Here is a 23,018-nt window from a genome sequence, read left to right on the forward strand (position 1 = left end):
ATTTCAAACCTGTTCTTCATACTTATTTTTGCCTGTTAAAGATTTGTTTGCAGACAAAGGAAACTTGTGTGTAAAGTTTACACAATAGCTCTATCATTCATCTTGTAATATATTTTTCGATATAGAAGAAAAGGAAGGATTCTTATATGGACCACTGAAAACTTGAGTTACCAGTTTGTACTGTATGCTGGTTCTTCCTGCAAAGACAAATATCGTCTGCTTCTGATAGAAGATGGATAATCTTTTTCAGTTTAATGAAAAGTTACTAGTGGAGCTTATTGCTTTTGACAGCTTTGAAAATGTGAACCAGGACCACCCAGTCTGCTATGTTTGTAATAAGGAATCTCAAAGTTGTAACTGTTGTAAACAGTTTTCTTTCTAAAAAACAGAATCTTAGCAACATACAGTGCCGACTTTCACAGTTCTTGGAAAAGCTTCTGTACTACCACCTCATGTAAATGAAATTCATGTGTTTGAAACCATGATTCTGTAAAATGGTTGCAATGGACTTCCTTGTGGTAGCGTTCTTGAAATCCTGCTTTAAATCACCTGCCTTTATTTCCATGTTTATTAGTATGAAGAAAAGCTGAGAAAAAGTAACGGACAAAGTTGACACTTGCAGTGTCTTAGAAAAATAAGTGCTAGAAAGCAGGTGAAGAAGTTGCATTAATGACAGCAACATATTTCTTGATGATGATGGGGTCTTCTGATGAAACTACTGAATGAAATTGACTGTGCTCTTACTTCACTGCTTCCTAAGTCAGCATAGTTTAAAAAAGAAAACATAGAAACTTCTTAGAATTCAATAACTCCCGTCTTTCTGCCTGAGTCTGCTGTTATGCATTATTTCATTTTTATTGCTTCTTGGTTACACCCAAGCTTGTGATGTAACCGCTTTGCTCTTAAAGGAAGTCTTAGAAACTGCTTCAGCTACATCATTTTCCCCGAGGCTCTTCTCCAAGGACAATGCTATAGAGCTCCTTATAACAAAGGAGGAAAAAACTAACTTGTTTATTGCCAAATGAGAACCAGATGCTTTGAGTGTGAAACAGAATAAATGACCAAATTGGAGAGTGAACCCAATGTTACTTGGATAATTACTGAGTGTTAAAAGCTGGACTGCTCTATTAAAACTAGCCCTTTTAAACATTTAAAAGCAGAGTAATTCTGACTTTCTGTTGAAGAATGAGCTGAACATTAGGTAGTAATGAGAATACAGATCTTGAATCAATTTTGAAAGGTGTTGAACTTGCAAGGGAGGGAATGGAGTACTACTAATATCTTGACAGACATGTAATGCTTCGATTTTGCAATAAAGCTGTTGATGCTCAGTAGATATTGTGCATTTTCTGGGTGTAAAAACTAGTTAACTATTATATATTAAAAAGAAAACGCAAAAAACCAAGGTGGTTATTATATTCTAGGCCCTAAATAACTGCAAGGCCCAATAGCAGAACTGACAGTTTATATCATTCTTCCTAAACTTTCTGAAATCTTCCATTAGCTATGCAGGCTTTGAGAACAAAGACATATTGAGCAAGTAAGTGACAAACAACAGCGTGATCACTAAAATGGGATTCTTTGTAATTTGTAATAGACAACAATGTAGTTTCAATTATTTATGAACAAAAGACTGTAATGATCGTCTCAGAAAGATAAGTTTTTATGGGTGGCTGATTAGAATAGTCATTTTATGAAATAGAAAACTGTTTCCCACGTCTGAATGGCCACAGAGCTATGAAGTTGCGGACTCTTATCTTGCTATGTATAGTTGTACTTACATATTGAACATTTTATTTTCTATTCCTACTGATCAAGCCTTTGATTTAGATTAGCTGTAGCTCCCCTTTGCTTGCATTGTGAATGGAACTCCTTGAGACAGCAGTCTGTGACCTAGAAGCGACCCTTCTTATTATGTAAATACAAGAGATCCATGACAACTGATTTAAAATTCTCTTATCAAAACTGAGATACTTTTATTCCTACAGAATTTATCCAATAAATAAATAAATAAGCATAAAAACCCATAGAGTTGTGGATTTTCCCCCACCCCCTCTATTTCATGCAGTTATTGTGAATAGATTTCTTCAAACAACTTCTAGGCTGGCAGCATTCTCTTTCTCACCTCCACTGGCTGTTTCTTTTTTAACAGTCAAGGGGATCTGAATAGTTAAGTTTCTCCTATCCCAGCTTCAGCCAGAGGAAGAAATATTATTAGCCTGGTTGGAGCCAGGAAGGTAGGAATTTCACAGTTAATAACTTCTCCATTGTTGTTTTAAGAGCCCTTGATAGTCTGTGATTGACACTGACACTGCCTTTGTTTCTCTCCTCCCCTTGCCTTCAGGACATGAGACCCCCCAGATGGGCAAGGGTCCTGGCACTTGTTAAGATCTGCTCTGAAAGTAATGCCTCCTATTTTATTGTGTCTGTCCGCAATGTCTTGTTCAATACTGGAGAAAGTGCGTAGCTGATGATTGAAGCTCTGCTTGAGAGTGCTACGTTAGAGCTTGTCCTGCCCTGTGCTGGCATTCCCAGCGCTTGCTTCACTTTTCACTTGAAGTTTCTTTCTATGTGATGGGGTTTACTGGTAGATGAGGATAAAATCAAGTTAGCATAAAATGATGCATTAGGAGCTATTCCATTACATTTCATTCATACTTGGCACTTCCCATTGAACTGAAGGAAAAAGGGCTTAATTAATGATCATGTGGAGGTTGTTTTTTTTTGTTTGTTTGTTTAAATAATTGTGGACAATTCAGTATTTCTTTAATGAAATTTAAAAGAATTTTGTCCTGTAGTTTGATACTTTCCATATTAAGAACTTCAGTAACAAACTCTCTCTCAGTCCCAGGAAGAGAAATAAGAAGTGTAACTGGGATTTTTCCTAGTCTGATGGTGGTGTACTGCTACATAGTAATTATGACTATATTAAATGTATAAGATGATAAGGAATATAAATGTATAAGAAGTTTATAAGGACTGATCTAGCCTTTGGTGAATATTGAATTATGATCTGTTTACGTACCATATGTGGTGGTGAAGAGAAACAACACCCTATTAGTTTCCCATGTTCCCCTGAGGATCAAACTGTGAATGAAATGATTTTGGCAGAAATTGCGACTCGAAGCAAGTCTTAGGAAATGATGGAAATGGTCGTAGAGTCCCATAGGTTGAACCAAAACAGTACCGTGGACTTCTAAAACATTTGTTATTACCTCAGGTTCTTGTAGTTTTCAGTACTTACACCTCTTTGACTCAGCAGCTGCAAGCCCAATTTGACAGAAATACTGTATGTATTGCAGTATACTGAGGACAGCATCACGTGCTTATCACATACAGGAGCACTAATGTGTGGATGAGTTCTTTTGAAAACCAAGCTTATGCATGAGTTGAGGCAAACTTACAATGAGTTAATGGTGCAGGTCTTGACAGGAGGTTTTAGTTTGTTTTCTGCTGCAGTATGAAAAGATCAGCTCTTCATTTCCAGCAGTACTGTGTTAAAATTTTACAGCATGTTTAGACCAACATGAAATGTTTACTGTCTGTGAACAGTAGGTTGTAATATGAAGCTGTATTGTCACAAATGTTTTTTCATTGTATTCTAAGACTTTTTTTTCTATAAAATATGTGTATTTAACTAAAAATATGAATGTACTGAGGATGAAGTTGAACACTCTGTGTTTTAAAGAAAAGGCAAGCTTGATTCAATATAGAAGTGTGAAATTTCACACCACTAAAGGAATCCAGTTGGAAAACTCATATGTGTACTTTCCCAAACACAGACAAGTGCTTAGTATTTCCTATGTTTATGTTTAGTGTTTTATTTACTGATTTGTTCATTTATCTCAGAAATTAAATTGCTTACTTGTTAAAAGTGATGTGAAATAACCAACTTCTGTATCTGCTTATGTCAGCAAGCAGCCTGCCTAACGCATACGTGTTCAGGCTCTGTAAGCAAGCTTGCATATCCAGCCTTTGATCTGTTATAGGTGTCAGAAAGAGAAGTAAATAATTCCCCTTTCCCTTACTGCTGCTTTCTCTTGCAAGACTTGTTCATATGGTAGCCATATGAAGATTGCATTTCTAACCCCACGAGGTCAGAGTGATCACTGAGGAAGGCCTTTCAATTCAAAAATAATTTTGAATCCTAAGAGCAAAATAACTCACTTGCAAGGAAACTGGACACCAGATATTGAGTGCGAAGTATCAGTAGGTTCTGAAAATTCCGGTTTGGTTCTATGGTCAAAATTCTAGCAAATAGACATCTGTTATCAAGGTGAAATTTAAGTAGATAGGGAAGAAGGGAGGCAAGAAGACATTAATGCTGAGGCACATGGAAGAAGCCATCTCCCTCTTGAGAGTGGTGTAGCTGTGTGAATTCTAATGCCAACTTCAACATGCAAACAACATTCGTTAGGACTGAAAGCAAGTAACTGTTTTTGTTGTCAGTGGAAGAAACAATAAGAGGAAAAAAAGACAAAAACGTAAAGCAAAAGAGAAATCCAGATAACTCCTGCTAATTATTCCTCAGAGCACAACATATTCCTCAATGCACTGCTGAATATGGGGGCCATACGTTTCACTACTGGAAGGCATCCAGAGCAAAACTGAAGATAAATAAATGTGTACTCATCCGTATTGAAACATTCAAACTTTCTGGTGACTGTCACTTGACTCCCTACCTCAAGAATGTAGGCAGGTGGTCTGCAGATGGCATGATCTGTTTAGCTCATCTACGATTAACGTACATGAAGCAGTTTGTGTTGAATTTGTAACATAAGCTTTAATACAATAGGAGCTTCTTGTGTTTATGCATAATGGGATAAACTTTTAAAATGAGATGGCAATATAATTTTTGTTCTAATTCTAACATTTTAGGCGTCTGAACAAGAACAAATTGCAAGTTCTTCCAGAGCTCCTTTTTCAGAACACGCAGAAGTTGACCAGATTGTAAGTACAATCCAATTTATATTTCTATTGTATGTTCCTTATTCTTACATGGATTTGCATGTTTGTATTTTGGCTATGGTAAGAGGTTTCATGGTACCAAAACTGCTAGGTTGTAAAGGTTTTTAGGGTGCTGGGTGTACTTTGTGTGTACTGATTGCTCAGTAGAACATATGGATAAGGAGATGCTTGCACTGTTACTGGCAAGAAAAGGACAATCTACCTTTGAAAGAGGTAGATGAAAGCTGTTTGAAAGAAACTTTGCCAGGATCTAAAAGGTTAACTTATGATCCAATCTGTTTTCCTGAAGAATTAATTATATTTTAAAGCTTTTGTTTTAGGCTTGGGTTTGTTTATGGAAGATCTGTTTGCAAGATCTAGGATTTGGCTAGTGACATTGAAAAGTTACTATAGGGTGGCTGAAAAATCGCTGCATCCATGTGGAGGTTTTATAACTGTTCTAATACCTTCAATATGTGACCAAATAAACTGTTGAGGCAGTGTGGTACACTTTTTCTCCTGTCTTGTTGCTTCTGGAAATTGAATTATAGATCAGTGTTTTCCTGTCAGTGATGTACTTGAAAGATTAGAGCAGAAAACTGTCTGGATATGCTCTTTCTTCTGCAAACACACACTTGGTGTATTTTAGGACATCTGTCCATTTGGCACTGTTGGTTTCTTAACTTGTCACCGTAGTGCACTTAGATCACTGCGTTGTCACTGAGATGCTGTCTTTATGATAACTAATAAAATTTGAGTGAATAAGTAGATAATAACTTAGAGGGCTTCTAAATTAACCTCTGCACTTCAGGTACCTTTGCTTTTGTTCTACAACTTTCAAAGTTCCAACATACACAACATCCTTACATCTTTTACAGTGTTGCCTAGGCTTTGTTGTCCCATTTAGTGTATATGCAAAGCAGAAACATATGTTTACATATGCTAATTAACCATAGATGGAATGTGAAACATCCCACAAAATTAGATTTTCATTAGGTTTTGAGCCTTTTATTCTAGAAGGCATGGCTATGACTTGTGGATTTTATTTGCTTTAGTTTAGGTAAGAGTCTTTAGGTAGTTGCTGAATGAACCCTTTGTTGAAATCTCTAGTGGGAATGTCTGACATTTCTCTGTTGCTTTGACTTCCTTGGTTTTAAGCTTCTTAAATGTTTTATCTAGGATAAATAATTCAGTATCTAATAATTCACACTGCAGGTGCCTTTAATGAGAAATCTGAATCATGGAAAGGCATTTCCAGAAATGGAAAAAAAATTGTATAGCTTTAGATACTGTTTACTCAAATTGAGCCTTTTTGGGGAAAAAGCAAGAATTATAATCATAGAAGGGATTAAATGTGACAAAGAAGTATTGGAAACCCAAGTATGTAAAAAGCAGCTTTGCTCATTAGGTTATTGTTTTCTGATATTAAAATAAAGTGTAAAATTTGTTTATGAAGTTTATAAACATGGCTGTGTGTGCACTTGAATAGTGAGTTTCCTAGTTTATTGTGAGATAGACAACTAATATGGTCTACCTTTCACTGTAAAAAGTCAAATAAGTAGCTGAGATTTTGATAACTGGAGAAGTGCCAGCAAATACTCGGTGTCTCTTTGACTTTTGTTGTTTCTAAAGGGAACTTGGAAGCTAGAAAGCATGCACACAGCCAAATGGGAGACACGTATTGTTCTGTGCATGTGTCTATATAAAAAGCAGTTTTAATGATACTAATTGTTTATCATCTTTACTTTAACTTATATTTTTGTACATTAATATTGTCCATCTCTTTTTAAAAACAAAATTGTCTGAATCTTTGATGTTAGTGTTTGTGCACTGTGTATATTTGGTTATGTCTAGGTTGCTTCATCAGGCGATTCCTGGTAGGAGCAGCTGGAACTCTGTGGCTTCTGCATTACTCAGGGAGCTGTCCTTGATAAATAATATGCTTCTAGGTTTGCTGTGCAGAGCTGTTATCTTATTGCACAATGTGCCTGGACTCAGAAGTTAGCTCAGATAAGTCAGTGTCTGCTGGTTTGAATTGTACAGGTGTAGTGTGGATTAGATTTTGCTGAATTCTGCTTTCCTTCGAGCCCTCTTACAGATCTTCATTGTTGCTATGAGGATCATGTGTTGGATTGGTGCAAAACTTGATCATGACCTTTTAGAACTGTCTCTTGTAAACCCTCCTTTGCAGCCTGACCCTTAGCAAGCTGTGAGCATGGAATAGCAGAATCGTATCATCTCATTGAATTCAGAAGCTTTTCTATAATGGATGTCTTCAGAAGCCATGTTTGGAAAAGGGACTGGTTGATAAATTTTCTGAGTGTTTCCTTTATTTTTGTTTCTGTTCTCCTTTTTGGAAGGAGATCTCATGGATCTCTGACTTTCAGTTCCATTATCATTTCATACTAAAGCAGGATACTGACAATTCGGCTTTTATATCAGGTTGAATTATGGTGTTGCCATGACAAAATAGCTCAGGCTGCAACAGCATGGTTTTTTTTTGTGGTTTTTCCACATACAATAACTGTAGTTTTACTGTATATAAATCGCAGTGGGTCTTTTGAAAAGACAGTAAATAATTACAGTAAGTGTTTGCTGGTCTCTGGGGTGCATTTCTGGTTTGAGAATGATGTGCATTAGGTCAGAGATCTTTGCTGCAGATAGCTGGAATGCATTTATACCATTTATCAAGCTGAAGTCATTTTATATCTTCCTTTTGGCTCTGGTTGCAAATAATGTATTTAGCAGGTTTTTTGTTTTTTTTTTTTTAATATATAAACACATCAGTTTTATATGGGACACTGATGGATTTTTTTTCTTCTGTCTAAATTAGTGCAAAAAGCTATTTTTATTTTTTAAAATTAGGGAAAAAAAAAAGATTTTAAATCTTTTTGAGGAAACACATGAAAATGTGTCAAAAGGCTCCGCCCTCGTTGTGGCACTTTACTCTCTGTAAAATTGCTTATTTAGAATTATACTGACCAAAAATCTTGTTTCCATCTTTTAAGGGAAGTAAGCGCAGTTGGAGTATTAGGGGTGCTCTTTGGCAACTTTTTTCTAAGAAGATGATTATTGTCAATTTGTGTGAGCAGGTGGTTTATGGCAAAGGATTTTATATGAGTAACGTATTTTCCTTGGCTTTTAAAAAAAGAGATGTAGTATTTTGGTTGGTGTTCAGCCCAAGAATTCAGGGGACTCACAATTGGTAAGGTTAATTTGCCACTTCCTTATATAGTAACCTTATTCTGTTCCTCGGTGTCTGTTTTTCTGGATGTAGCTTTTCTTAAAAGCACTCTCTAAAAGCACATTATAGGTCTGAGAGATAATATATTAAATGAAGTTGTATCATTACTTTCCAATTAACACAATCCAAAACTGGAGAATGCTTTGTATGTTTTTCTAACACTAAGATTGGCCTTATGAAATTCTAAGTTTAACAAAGGGAAAAAAAAAATAATCCAGAATTGTTGTTTTGAGAAGCTGAAGAAGCTTACAGGTGGTTTTCTCTTCCAGAAGGAACTGGTGACATTTGCAGTAGCATGGAATTCCTAGTTTCAACCACTGAACAACTGCTTATTCATTTCTGGGACTGAGTAGAAGGGTGGAATTGAGTGTCTCAGAAGGGAAGTTGTAGAAGAGAGGATGTGGAAAATTGTCTTCCCGAATTGTGTGGAAGTGAGCGTTAAGGTTTTATGAAATCTCATGTCAATATTGGTTTCATGTGAAGGCAGCTCTGAAAATAATGCCTCCTCTTTTATCTTGCTGGTCCACAAAATCAGAAATGGACATTGGTGAGATGGCAGTAGAGGCTGGAAGTGCTTATGAAGCAAAGGGATGGAACTGAATTCTCCCATGTGGAAAAAATGGCACTGACTAACATGCGTTGGCACTTGCTTGAGCTTTTACAGAGACCCAGCAACAGATAAGGGCACAATGAGGTGATGCTAATTGCTGGCAAAAATGCATTGCTAAAGATGGTGACTGCTGAGAAATAGTGTTTTGCAGCAGAGGATTTGCTTTATCAAATAGCTTTATTGTGTCCTTTGTTTCTCTTGTGATTTCTGTGGGAGTAAATGTCTCTGAAGGCATTGCCACATTCTTTTATGAATTATGCTATTCCACTTCCTTGTTTAGTGTATCTTTCTTAGAATATAGTTTTCTTGTCAAGTATGAGAGACCACAATGTTAACAATGCAGAAAGTGAGTTCCATTACTTCTAAGGCTTTGTAGATACACCAAGTGCATGGAGTTATGTTGGTGATTATCCTGCATGAGATGTAAAAGGGCTGTTTGTGATTTCTGTATCCTGCTTAGCTGAGAACTATGGCTTCAAGGCCCTTTTATAAGTGATGTGAGCAGCATTGACTTGTAGTAATTTCACTCAAAGATGACAGACGGAATTCACACTGATAAATTCCTTTTAACAGCTGTTGGTGGGACAGGCCATTTTGCTGCTTTTATGTGACTACAGCAGAACAGCTTTGTTGGAATGCCATGGCTGCTCATCAGCTGGATAGCTGGAGGAATGGTTTGTGATGGTGTATGCTCTGAAATGCCAGTCTGAAATGCTTCAACTTCTGCATTTAGAGTAGAAAACCTAAAACTGGGGGCAAAACATAGTGACTCAACTTCTTGTTATGATAGCTTTCGCATGACTAACAGCTATTACAGAATTCATGAAATACGATCACTGTGGGTGAGTATTTCTGGCTTACCACTTTCCTATGTTTGACTTCAGAACTTCAGTCTTTTGCTTTTGTTAGCACAATTCAAGCATTCCTTAGTTGGGGTAGTATGGTTCTTCTGCATCTTCTTCTTCATGGTAAAGGTGAGCTTGGGAAGGCATTCCTCACAGTGACCTCTGCAGAGTGGGGGGGGGCATGCATTAAAGCCATGGGCTGCTTTGCTAAACTCAAGAGGGTTAAATAGCCTGTTGGGTTGCAGTGTGGTCAAAGAACAGTTAGATTACATCTGCAAATATATTATTTATGTAGGTATTCTGAACAGTTGTCTGTAGGCTCCTTCTTTATAGAAGCTGGCTTAGCCATGTTGGTCTGACTGCCTGCTGGAAGGAGTGTGGTGTGTCATGCTTTCTGCATCTGCTTTAACGTGCTGCTTTGGTCTCTACACCACAGCTAGTTTGCAGACATCAGCACATCATGGTGCATTTTGTTCATAATTTATTGCTGTATGGATTGTGCTTTTGTTTAAAAACATGCTTTTTAGTTAATTCCTGTGTCAGTTTCTTTTGAACTTTCATCCTTGGCTGAGCATTGAGAGCAGCTGAAAAGCATTTTGCTGAATGCTTGGCTTAGTGAAAGGTCCAGAACTGTTTGAGGTTCCTGGCCATAATTAAAATGAGCACTTGCAAATTCCCTTGTAAATGTTCATTCTTGAAACTAAGTGAAAGTAGGGAACAGATACAGCTTTGTTGGTTAACAGGTGATAGAAGTGTTTAACATCCTTTTTGTGTTTGAGGCCATTTTTTCCTTAAATGAAGTGACCGTACAAATGAACTAGTGGCCTAAAGCACAGACATCTCATCTGCTTAACAGGAAAAATATAGTAATGATAATGTAAATACTTCCATTGCTTTCCATAATAGGCTGTCATCCTGAGGTTAAAGATGAGATTAAATTCCATGTCTTATTAAAGACCATGCAAACACTCTGGAAATACCTTGCAAATAATAAGTGCTGCTTTTGGTGTTCATATGGATAGTAGCAGGAGACTCAGTCACTGCCAAAATACAAGAGGGATAACTCCTGCTGCTCAGGGGTCTGGATTTTAATCTGTGACTTCAAAAATGAAAGGTCTTTTTCCATCAGTGGCTTTCTGGTACCTCAGTCTCCTGTTTGCTTTTAGACAGCAGTAGAACTCAGCTTTACCTGCGGAGATTTATGGTGACTTCAGAGTGCTCTGTGTGTAAATGTTATTGTGAGTAAATGACACAAACCAAACGCTGCCTTGTTTTAATTCTTATTCTGTTTTATTCTTGAAAGCTGTAATGTGTACAATGGGAAGCTGAACTCGGGCTTTCTGGAACTTTTCAGTATGTTTCATGGGAGCTATAGGTCATACCTATTTCAAATGTTTCAGACACTAAAAGGTCAGCAAAATGAGTACTGCTATAACTTGTAAACGCTCTGTGGTTCCTATTGAAATACAGTCATGAGTGATCCAGGATTTCATTCTAATTTAAATCTCCTTCAGCTGAGAGAAGTGGTGAGATTTCAGCCTGAAGCATGTGTCTGTGTGACCCTGCCTTTCAAAAGGGTCAACCTGGAGCTAATCTGGAGGGACTTCATCCAGACTGAGGTGGTTTCATGTCACAGTTGCAGCCTACATTGTAAACTTGCACAAGTTATTTAAATTTTATTTCTTAAAGAGTTGCTACTCTTGTAAGTCATGAAACATTACACTGTTACAGAAATAGATCAGCAAGGGAGGTTTATTATCTTCTTAGTCTTATGACTAAGAGGAGGATGTGATACAGGGTGTGCCTTTGAGCAGCTCTTATTTCTTAGCTCTTTGTAACATACTGAAAATGGAGACTCATGACAGTGTGTTAAAAGATTCTAAGAGCTGGTTTTAGCATGTTTCTTCTTACATAACGCTTTGGAGCTTAAAGGGCTAATTCAAATATATAGTAATTCCACTGTTGAAGTTTGAGATTTCCTGCAATAAAAATGCAAATACCAGTCAGGAATTGTATGAAGCATATTTGGAATTAAGTAGTTGTCTTTTGCTTTGCTCTGTTAAATTTGTTAGAATCATATGGGTTGGAAGGGACCTTTAAGATCATCTAGTTACAAACGCCTGCTGTAGGCTGTAGATACCTCCCTCTTGACCAGGTTGCTGAAATCCCCATCCAGCCTGGTCTGGAATGCCTCCATGGAGGGGAATCCACGACCTCTGGACAGCCTGTTACAGTATCTTACCACCCTCACAGTAAAGAATTTATTTCTAATATCTGATCTAAATCTACTTTCTTCCAGTTTAAAGCCACTTTCCCTTGTCCTGTTGCCACATGCCTTTATAAAAAGTCCCTCCCCAGCTTTCCTGTAGGCACCCTTCTGGTACTGGAAGGCTGCTATAAGGTCCCCCCAGAGCCTTCTCTTCTCCAAGCTGAAGAGTCCCAACTCCCTCAGCTTGTCCTTGGAGGGGTGATCCCTCTGATCATGGCCTGCCTTTGGACCTACTTATGTTTGGGGCCCCAGAAGTGGATGTAGTACTCCCGGGTGGGGTCTCACAAGAGACAAAAAAGGGGCAAAATCATCTCATTGACACTGCTGGTCTTTCTTCTCTTGATATAACTCAAGATAGAGTTGGCCTTCTGGGTTACAAGTGCACACTGCCAGCTCCTGTTGAGTCTTTCATTGACTGACACCCCCCAAATCATTCTCCTTAGGGCTCCTCTCAAGCCACTCTCTCCTCAGCCTGTATTTGTGCTTGGGATAGCCCTGACCCATGTGCAGAACTTTGCACTTGGCCTTGTTGAACTTCATGAGGTTGGCATGGGCCCACCTCTCAAGTCTATCCAGGTCCCTCTGGGTAGCATCCCTTCCCTCTAATGTGTCAACTGTACCACTCAGCTTGGTGTCATCTGCAAACTTGCTGAGGGTGCACTCAATCCTACTGTCCATGTCACCTGCAAAGATGTTAAATAGTGCTAATCACTGAGGAATGTCACTTGTCACCAGTTCCCACTTCAACATTGAGCTGCTGACCACAACTCTCCGAGTGTGACCATCCAGCCAAATGGTCAGTGAGTGATCCATCCACCACATCCGTTTTTCTTCAGTTTGGCAACTAGGATGTATGGGACAGGTAGATGATGTCAGTTGCTCTTCCTTTATCCACTGATGCTGTAACTCAATCATAAAAGTCTACCAAGTTTGTCAGGTGTGACTTGCCCTTGATGAAGACATGTTGGTTACCGTCAACCACCTCATCTTTATTTTCTGCGTGCGTTGGTAGGGCCTTCAAAAGGACCTGCTCCATGGTCTTGCCAGGCATAGAGCTGAGGCTGACTGGCCTGTAGTTCCCTGGATCTTCTTTTTTTTTTTTCCCTTCTTGAAAATGGGGGTTATGTTTCCCCTTTTCCAGTCAGTGGGAACTTCAGCAGACTGCCATGGCCTTTCCAATATGACTAATTGTGACTAACATACTGATAGGCTGTTTGGGAACACATCCATTAAGGTATTTTTTCAGGAACCAGTTGCTAAGAAATTACTTAATCCTTGTTGTTGTGTGCAGGCATGTTATATTTTGAGTGGCTTTTGTGCAAGATGCCACGACAGTTATTGAACTCTGTGTGTGGAAAATGTTGGAAAGCAAGTTGATCAATACGGCAGCATACAAATTTTATCCTTTTACAGTTAGTTTCTCGTGTGAAGAAAATAATCTTGCATCCTGTCTCACCATCGTGAAAAACAAATGGTTTATTGTGTTAGTTCTGATAAAATCACTGTGCCAGTCCTGTCTCAACATGTTTTCTGTACATCTGGAAGCGCAAAGGGGCTGCTGAGCGCTCTGGAACATTATCAGTCTTCCAGACTGAAACTGATTTTCCTACACTTAGCATTCGTGCAACCAGTATTTACTGGTTGCACTGGTTATACATAAGGGTGAGAGATTTGCTTTTTTCCTGGATTCATTTGTACTTGCACTTTCATATTCTACACTTTCTCAGTTATTGCTAGATTATTCCCATGCTTTACACTCCCTTATTGGGAGCAGAGCTAACTTGTTATTGTGCTTATTTTCTGTTAGTTGCTGGTGCTTTTTCTTCAGAACTGGCAGCTGTTTTTGTGACTGATTCTTAATCACTTTTGTTCTGGTCAGTGTTGGTCAGTAGGAGGTACTTTCTTGACTTGCCAGCCTTTACTCTAGAGGCATGATGCTTTTCAACCGTAGTGTGTGTTTTTATTGCTGCCAAAAACTGAAATAGCAGCGCTATAAGGACGGCTGCCACAAGACATGTAAATCTTAGCAATGCATTTTACTGGGTTTATTGAGAGGATGTGGTAGCACGTCCTCACCTGCATAAGAATAGCGCTGCATTAGTCAGTGGCCAACACAAGTTATCTACTGAAACTCCATGTATGTTTTGTTTTGTTCCTTCCATTAGCTACATTGTGGGAAGTGCTTAGTACCATATTTCTATTAGTTGTTTATGTAGTGGGATTGAGTTACATTAGCATTGCAAAGTTAGTCTGCTTAGTTTTGATTTAGTTTACTTCATATTCAGCAGTAATTACAAGCTCTGGAGGGATCACAGCAATAATGTTGGTGTTGGTTTTTTTCCTGACATGGCAGCAAACAGTGAGGAATGCAGAATGCCACTTGCCAGGTGGTGGTGAACTTGATTTAAAAAAAAAAAATTGATGTTTCTTTTTCTTGGCCTCAGAATTTGCACTGTTTTATCTTAAAAAACTGGAATTTCAGTTGCTTGACTGGATTTTTGGTTTTTGTTTTGTTTTGGTTTTTTGGATGCTTTTTACTCCTTTTTCTAAATGACATTACTGCATGATCAAAATGAGGATTTACCTCACTCTCTCACAGCTGCAACTTGTTGTGGCTCCTGCTCAATGAGAGGATCCAATTTCTTTGTACTTTAAAATAAGTGCATGTACCAAGAATCTGTCACTATATTGGTCTGTGGGTAGCAGTGATGTGCGACAGGCTTTAAGACTGATGTCAGACTTTTAGGTTAAAAATAAATAACGGTGAGCTTGTTTTCTTCTTTGTACATTTGTAGTTGAAATTTCAGATACTTGTACTTGAAACAAGCTTCTTCAATTACCAATGAATGCTGAACGCTGGAGAAGAGCTAGGGAGGCTAAAGGTAATGATGTCTCCGCTGAATTTCTGCAGAGTTGGGTAGCCAGTGACAGTGATGTGTAACATTAAGCTGCATGGTTTGAATTAGTCAACAGATGCTTGACAGAGAAATGTTCACCCATTTCAGCTGCTTTCACCTGTACAGACTGTGTGGGGATTAGTTGTAGACACAGAGGTCATGGCTTGTCTTGAATCAGCCATTACCAGGTTGTTGTTGGTTGCTTTTTGTTTTTTTTCCCCAACTGACATCTGATTTTTAAGGTTTCTTTATTTAGTATTATGTTGTCAAGGTCATTTGTCCCTTTTATTTCCCTGTAGCCAGACTGTTCTGGATTTTTTCCTGTCATTTAGTAGCTATGTCTGGTTTTGAAGCTGGTTGTGCTGTGAGTGGGAAGTTGAACCAGGTGACCTCCACAGATCCCCTATTACCTGAGCTACCATGAGAGTTAATACAAGGACTGCTCTGAAAGTAATGCTTCCTATTTTGTCTTGGTGACCCAGGGCACCAGAAGTGCATGTAGGTGAGATGGTAGTAGAGGCTGAACCTTCCCTCCAGCTTCCCATTATGTTTTGCCATTTGACAGATGGCAGCAGAAGGGCAGACTGACACAATGGCATCTGATGTGGAAGCACGTATGAAGCAAAGGGATGCTCGTTGCAGGTGAAAATGCAGATGCTGATGGTGACTATGTGAAAAAATAGTGTTACTGTGTTCTTTGTTTCAGTTTCCATGGAAATACATAGGAGGCATTACTTTCGGAGCAACCAATGTACGTTACTTGCCATATGTAGTGTTATATTATGGAAACATTTAGCTGGTTTGAGATTTGACAGTTGTTGTGGGTAGGATACTAGATTTTTTATTTTTTTTTTTTACTATTCCAAATTAAAGATTGAACGTAACAGAGAGGATTTTGGTGGGTACTGGGAGATACTGTGCCTGAGAGGTGCAAGATATGCTCGTAATCAGCATCTTGTGTGAGTGTGAGCTGAGGATTCTCAACTCCCACAGAATTTGAAAGTTAATGTAGTTAGAAGAGCTCTTGGTAAAGAAATTCGTTTTTAGATGTCTTTTGCCCCAGTTTCTGCTGTTCGGATCTGCTTGGAAGCTTTATTTTAGTATCCTTTTCAGAGGTAGACACACCTTGGTGCGGACTGTATGTGTGTTCTAAATTGTAACATCTAATATTTGATAGCTGCATCCATTTCCCCAGTGCAACCTGATTCTTCTCAGCTTAAAACCACCTTGTAGGAATGGCCTGATGACCTGGTAGGCTATTTCCTCCCAACAAAGACAGGTGGTGCTTGTTCAAGGTGGTTGCTTGAAGGCTTCGTTACTCTGCTTTTCTTACAAACATACATGAAGAGGCCTTTAAAGAAAGAAATAGAATACGCCAGTTCAAATATTATTAATTTTTACTTCTTGTGTCTCCCTGTTACAGCATTTAGTCTTCCTGGTAAAGATGTGGATTAGAAGTCAGAAAATTCTTCTTTTTTTTTTTTTTTTTTTTTTTTTTTTCCATATGTGAACTACTAATAACTGAAAATGAATGGTTTGGGATATTTTAGACCCTTGAGTCAATGTTCATTTTATATTAAATATTTACAGGTAACAATTACTTTTATTTAATTCTTAAATTATTGGTTACTTGGTTATTTTGAAGGTGTTTCAACTTTGAGTCCTTATTCTCTATCAAGCAACTCTTCATGAATGTTTGCATCCCAGTTTTAATTACGGAGCTCTGATTCTTACTGAAAATACATCTCAGTATCACTGAGTGTGCTGAGGAACGAGGTCATTTACCTGCATTGCGGGGTCGGTGCGATTTTATGCTTCCAAAGGGAAAATACAGAAACTGCCTTTGAGGCGCCTTTATTTATTTCAGTTATCCCCAGAGTTTTTCAGTGTGTGAATAAAAAGATGGGAAATGTATTTTTAGCATATTGTCAGCTATCATCACTTAATAAAAATATGCTTAGAGACTACTTCTGGGAATTTAAGTAGTTTTTTGGATTTCCCCTCATGATCTTATGCAGGTATCGGCTAATTGGCTGCTTTTATTTCTCTTGTGGTGCCTAGCCATAAAAATGTGAGAGGAGGAAAGAGTAGGAGGCTGCATGATCCCTGTTCTGTCTGGAAGCCTGGGAAGGACAGTAACAGGAGGATCTTCTGGCACAGGTTTTACTCCAATATTCAAGCTATCTAATAGCCAGCAGGAGCCAGCCCTGCTGGATTTCTGCATAGGCAGCTCCCTGCAGTGTGGGTTGGTGTGGCTGCTGGTCTGGATTGCACCTGCTGATTTACTGCAGCCCCGTGATTGCAGGTCACACTGTCAGTTAATATGAAAGCATGCATTTCTTAACCACCTGAAGTCAAAAATAGCATTCAATGGTAACATAGTTCGGAAAGTTTAACAAAGACTCTTCAAGCAAGTAAAAACCAAGACAATGAACAATTTGTTATATTGTTGTTTTGCGCAGTCCAGATAGAACCCATGTTGTAAATATCCATAGTTATGAACGGCAATTTGGACTTAATGCTCCTGTTTTGCAGATACACATTTCTATTTGCATACTGGATTACCTGTCCTTGTGCTGAATTTGATTTAGGTGTCTGCACAGTCCATCTGCTGTAAATCTGCACGTTGTTCTGCTCAGCATTGCTAAGTGCAGTACATCACAGCTTGTGAAAACACAAATCTTATGTGGAAAATCTATTTCTTCAGAAACTACCAGCAACAGCTGAGCAGCTCAGACTCATTTTTCAAGTCACATTGGCAAATAAAAATTAGCAGACACAGAGAAGGGCAGAGAATTTTGAACATTATAAGGAGGACTTGGTGTTGTGATAGGAACTTTCAGTTGAAATTATGGGTTAAATGCTGGGAGCTGGTCAAACCTTAATGAGTGATCTAAGCAACACGGAGTTTCATTGCAGTTTTCTTCAAAACTGCTAGTTCTGTGCACTTCTTAAAATGTAACAGAAACTAAAGGACAGGTCAGAAACTGGATTGTCTTCCTGATACAGCAGGGGAGAATCAGATCACCCAAAGCTGTTATCTATCATACACTGCCAAAGGTGGGTGTTCCTGGGGCTACTACTCTGGCCTGTTAACTTGAGAAAGAGATTGCAAATTATTATTTATGTGTGTGAACCAAGAATATATTTGATACATTTAAGCTTCAATATTAAGTGTATGATTTGCTTTTAAAGTGAGTTGGGAAGGAGCACCTGCTACTTCTGTTGTGTAAAAAGCAGCTCTGCAGAAGGAACTGCTTTCCCGAGGGAGCATTTACCTCTCATTGTGGGTCAGTGGGAGGTGTGGGAGGTCTGCAACCTGGCCAGAAGGCTGGGGCACAGCAGCTGTGAATGACAGCCCAAGGACACAGCAAATAGTTTCAGTATGGCTCGGCTAGTGGAGCTGAGAGGGCAAGTTCTGGAGAATTTCAGCAATGTTATGGGAAATGGCCACAGCCAGACTTGTGATTAGCAGTGGAGTGCAAATCCTCTGGGTCGTTGCCAGGGTTCAGGAGGGCAAAACACTGCTGGGCTATCAAATTGTTGCCATACTTTGGTTTTGGCTTGTCGCATTCCTTTTTTGATGTCAAGCATGCCATCATTTTAATGCTGCATGTCTACACATCCCAAACAATGTGTGGGGACAGGGGTGGACTGGAATAACTTATATTTCAATACTGTAGACATTGAGAAAAAATGAAAAGTCAGTCTCTACTCAGCTGCTTTTTCTTCAGATTTAAAGAATTCTTCCATGAATCTGCTTTGAGTTTTGTTGTATAAGATTTGCCCACAGCAAGGGGAAGTTTTATGTGCAATTCCAGTTTGGTTTCAGATTGTTTTTGTTCTGAATTTTGAAGTGAAAGAAACAATGTGGCATATTGAGGGGATAAAGTACATTAACTTTTAATTTTGGACAAAAACTGAAGGGTATTTTGCAGAGACTCTGGTTATAATTGTAGGTGAAAGCAAAACTGAAATCTACTCTCAGTACACTAAAATGCCTTGTTTTTGGTGTTGGTTTTTTTTTTTTTTAATTATTTTTTTTCCTGGTGTGAAGCAAGCTGTTATAAATACCGGCTATATTGGTCAGCCCTTCTGTGGGTGTGATTTGTGAGTGCACTCAAGCAGAAGTTTTCCAAGTCAAACCTCTTTATTCATTCACTATTAGTTAAGTAAACAGAAGCATTTTGTTTTACTCTTCTGCGGTTGCTTCTCAAACCACAGTGCTGTGTGCCTTGGCACAGCTCTTCTGCAAAGGCATGGGTGGAGCGAGGCTGTGTCACTTAGGCAGGAAGGTGGTGGCTGTGGCCAGGTCCTTGCCACAGTCATAGCCATCCATTTATTCCTCACCCCATTTCTCTGGTGCTTCTGAATTGCCCTGGGAACAGGCTGTAGGTTAGATTAATAGCATCAGCTTGTTTCACCACCTGAGCCCACAGCCTGAGTTAGGCCCTTTCTGAGTTGCTCCCCTGAAGAAAGGTGTGTGGGTGCTCTCTGTTAAGGCATCCCCAGGGGTGCAGAGCTGTAGCCTGATGGGCACTCCTGGCAGTCTGAGATGTGAGACTGACTGACCCTTTCCTGAGCCTGGTGTGTTACATGCTGGCTTGGTCTTAGTGGCTGTGCTGACCAAGATGCCAGTATCTGATAATGGAACTTGTTCCTCAGCATGACAACCAGGTGGAACTGACCAGAGTGAAAAGTAAATTCAAGAAATGAAATATGTTTTTCTACATGGGTTAACTCTTAAGTCACTTAATCTTGTTCCTGTTCAAATATGGGCAAGGCATGACAGCTTTGGCCATCACAGCAAGGCAAGGGCAGCTGAAATGACGATGCTGGCTGGGCGAGACCTGCCACTGAAAGGGCAATCATCTAACTGCTTCCTAAGAGCCTGAGCTGCAGGCCTTACATAGTGCTGAGATTTATTTGCTTTTGGTTAGGCTCCTTTTTATTTGTTTCTTGCTTTTTCCTCTCACAAGCTCCACTGTTCAAGAAGAGAGCACTGTGCAGCTGAGAGCTCTATGAAGTGCTGTGCTAAACTTGAAAAGTTTATGCAATATAATTATGCTCCTGCACTTGCATTGCAAAGTGTAAGTAGTATATAAAAACATTCTGAGTCTGTGTTGATTTTCACTTAGTGTTTTTGCAGTGTTAGGATGAAGTAAGCAGGCAGCACTGCAGTACTAGTGCAGCCAAGGCAGGTTTGTTAGTGGCTGAGATTCCTATGTGTTTTCTCTTGGAAAAATATCTATTTCCTAATGTTTTTGTTTAAACTAAGTATTTTCTGATGGCCAACAGCTGCTGAGTCCCTGGTTTGGAGACTCTCCTTTACTTGGGCTTGGGCATGTATCAATTAATCCTGAAAGGTAAACAAAATTGCTAAGTACAATCTGCAGATCTGTATTGACAGTAGAGTTCTCCAATGTGAGTGTGCTTGCATAGACAGGTATGCAACAGGATCTGAAAGATGTTTCAGAAGGTATGTCAACATCTTAGTGGAGGGATTAAGAGGTCACCACAAGAACCTTCAGGCACGTGATTCTACAATCAGAGGATAAGACAGTGCTGTACTGCAGTGAAGAGAAAGTTCCTGAGTAATCAATGACAAAATGTGCTCGTGCTTCTGGCACGTGTTTGAGAAGTGAAGGAAGAAGAGGTAGAAACTGCAGGGCAAGTTTTAAATGGTGGGGAGCTAACAGAGCTGCCTGGAAATATATAGTAATAGCTTCAAGTTTTCTGCATTCTTAAGATGAAAGCATAAAAATACTCAGATGTGTGCAAGAGATTTATAATTTAAATGTATGAATGCCGTGATGATTGGCACACACAGCGACTTTGAAGTGTGTTTTTTATTATATTGTTTTCGTGTAAGATTGCATGTGAAATATTCTGATCTTGCATTGGAAGAAGAGTTAGGTCCATAATAGCGGGGTGAATAGTACAAGAAGAGCTATTTAGGGTATTTCTGTGCCTGGAAGAACTGGTAATGTACCCTGTCATCAACTCAGATGAAAAAAGGAAATGCACAACTGCTGAAAGTTGTGCAAAAAAATAGAGTAGGAAATATTCTGTCTTTGAAGATCTCCATATGTAAAATACTGATGTGCATGTTTTGAAGATGACTTGATTCTCGGGATCCCTGAAGGTATTTAGGAGGAATGAGACAATATATGCAGCAGACATGTCTTTGGCAAGGGCTTAGTAGCACAAGGCAATTCATAAAGCAAGTGCATAAATACGGTAAGTTACTGTCTCTGTCAAAATGTAGCAGTTATTAAACTCTGTCCAGTTGCATTTTGTGATCTGTGTGGTCTGTCTTCTGGCAACCAGCATACTGGAAGTGTAGAACCTGATGTTCTAGCAAATGTTTCTGTAAAGAATTGTCTTAAATCCTGATGGGCAAGGCTTGTGTTGTCTGGGATCAGATCATGTTTTTCTAACAGCAAAGCATGCATGTTTTAACTGTTGGCTGCCTTTTTATGGTGAGTCTGAAATTCCAGATTAATGAGAATTCAAAGAAATGAGATTACTGAAATTCAGCTGCTGAAGGGAGAGGTGTGCTTCAGGAATTATTTGATATGAAAATACATGGTTTGAAACCAATGATAAGTTGAAAAAGAGAAAATCAGAAGGACAGACTGTGGTTCACAGAGGGAGATAGGCTATAAATTGCAACTTTAATGAAACTGCCTGCTGGGCTCAGAACTAACCCTATGGAAAACAGAGTGTACCAAATCTGCTTCTGCTTAAACACAGTCTTACTTCAGCACAGCAACCTTGGTGTAACTACAGTTGTGCAATGCAGCATTTCCCAGGCTGTCTTCTCATCAGGCTTGTTTGTCTGTTAGTGCTCGTCATGGAAACCCTGAACTTTTATATCTTGCATTCATTCAAATACTCAGAATTTCTCATCTGCATTTCTGGAAATATGTAAAGCAGATTGTTGCATTTCACGATCTACTTCCACATATAATGTGCTAAAGATGATTAATTTTCAATAGTAGCTGCTGCAAACCATGGGAACTTTTTTGCATGTACGGCTTTAAGGAAATGCATAAACAGTGAAGATGAAAAGAAAAATATTCCACCCACCCCCACACCACCCAAAGAGAGAAACCACCAAGCCATAAAGCAGCAATATCACAGCGGGAAGTTAAAATTTGGAAAGAGGCTGGAGTCACCTTCTGTTTTGAGATCAGAGGAACAGGACTAATCTCAGCACTGTGGAATGAGCATGGAGACCCAAGAAATAGTGACTGTGGTTGTGGTTTGCACCATGATGTTCCTCTAAAATACTGGGCACCTTGTTAGCCAGGGAGTTGAGTGTTCTTCTTTAAACGGGGTGCACTAGGTACATTTTTCATACCTTTAATAGTTTAAAACTCTTCTTGACTTCTTCTGGGACTGGTTTGTTTGCCATTTCTTGTTTTGTCCTTATTCTTTAGGACAGAGTTGCTGTCTGTGGTTTCTGCCTTGTCACTGCAGCAGAACAATGCAGGTTGGCAAATTCAGGCTCCAGCCAAGTGCAGCCAGTGCATGGGGAGAGCCAGTAGTAAGAATCTGACAGGCAAGAAAGGGATAACTTAGCACTCAGATGCCTCTAAGCTCTCCCCATAAAGTCCAAAGCAGAGTTTTCTCCCTGGTGATTAACTCCCCAAAATGAGGACCGTGAATGTTGAAGTAAGAGAAGTCTGCAGCTTTTATATCAAGAGACAAACTGAACGTAGAAAATATTCATGTGAATTAAAGACTGAGTGGCACTTGGCATAGAGAGTGATGTGGACTGGATTATTCCAGGTAGGAATTCTCAATGGGATAAATCTGTGCATTACTTAAATCATGTAGTGAGAAGTACTTAAGGTTTTAGTCTTGTGTTTCAGAGAAGCAGGAAACTTGTAATGATAATAAACATTTGCAAAGAACTGAATAGAACAATATTTAATCCCATAAAATGATCTGCTTTATGTAGGAAACATTTGCAATACATTTTTAATAAGATTGTTGACTAAGTGTTGGGAGTTACTCCAGTGTCTCTATTAAGTCTCAATTTTATTTTATTGATGTAACCCATTACCTCTTATGCTGATGTATTTGATAAATTTTATGCTTTGAAAATCAATTCATATTTCTCTTAGTGCATTTCTTGTAATGCAGTGTGTAAAGTACAATAGAACATAGGTTTAATAGTATAATAAAAAAAAGTTGA

The 23,018-nt window shown here is 38.9% G+C and overlaps 1 protein-coding gene across 7 annotated transcripts in view; it reads left to right on the forward strand.

The window, feature by feature from the left end:
* SLIT3 (slit guidance ligand 3) overlaps positions 1–23,018 on the forward strand; it is a 427,176-nt gene that overhangs the window by 36,541 nt on the left and 367,617 nt on the right. For all 7 annotated transcript variants that reach the window (XM_085518791.1, XM_085518790.1, XM_085518786.1 and 4 more), the window contains one exon: positions 4,879–4,950. In XM_085518791.1, the coding sequence (XP_085374917.1) occupies positions 4,879–4,950 (72 nt within the window). The remainder of the gene's footprint in view (positions 1–4,878; positions 4,951–23,018) is intronic.

The sequence above is a fragment of the Coturnix japonica genome, chromosome 18 (assembly GCF_054131305.1).
Source record: "Coturnix japonica strain WE chromosome 18, WE-NBRP24, whole genome shotgun sequence".
In the NCBI taxonomy this organism is placed as follows: Eukaryota; Metazoa; Chordata; class Aves; order Galliformes; family Phasianidae; genus Coturnix; species Coturnix japonica.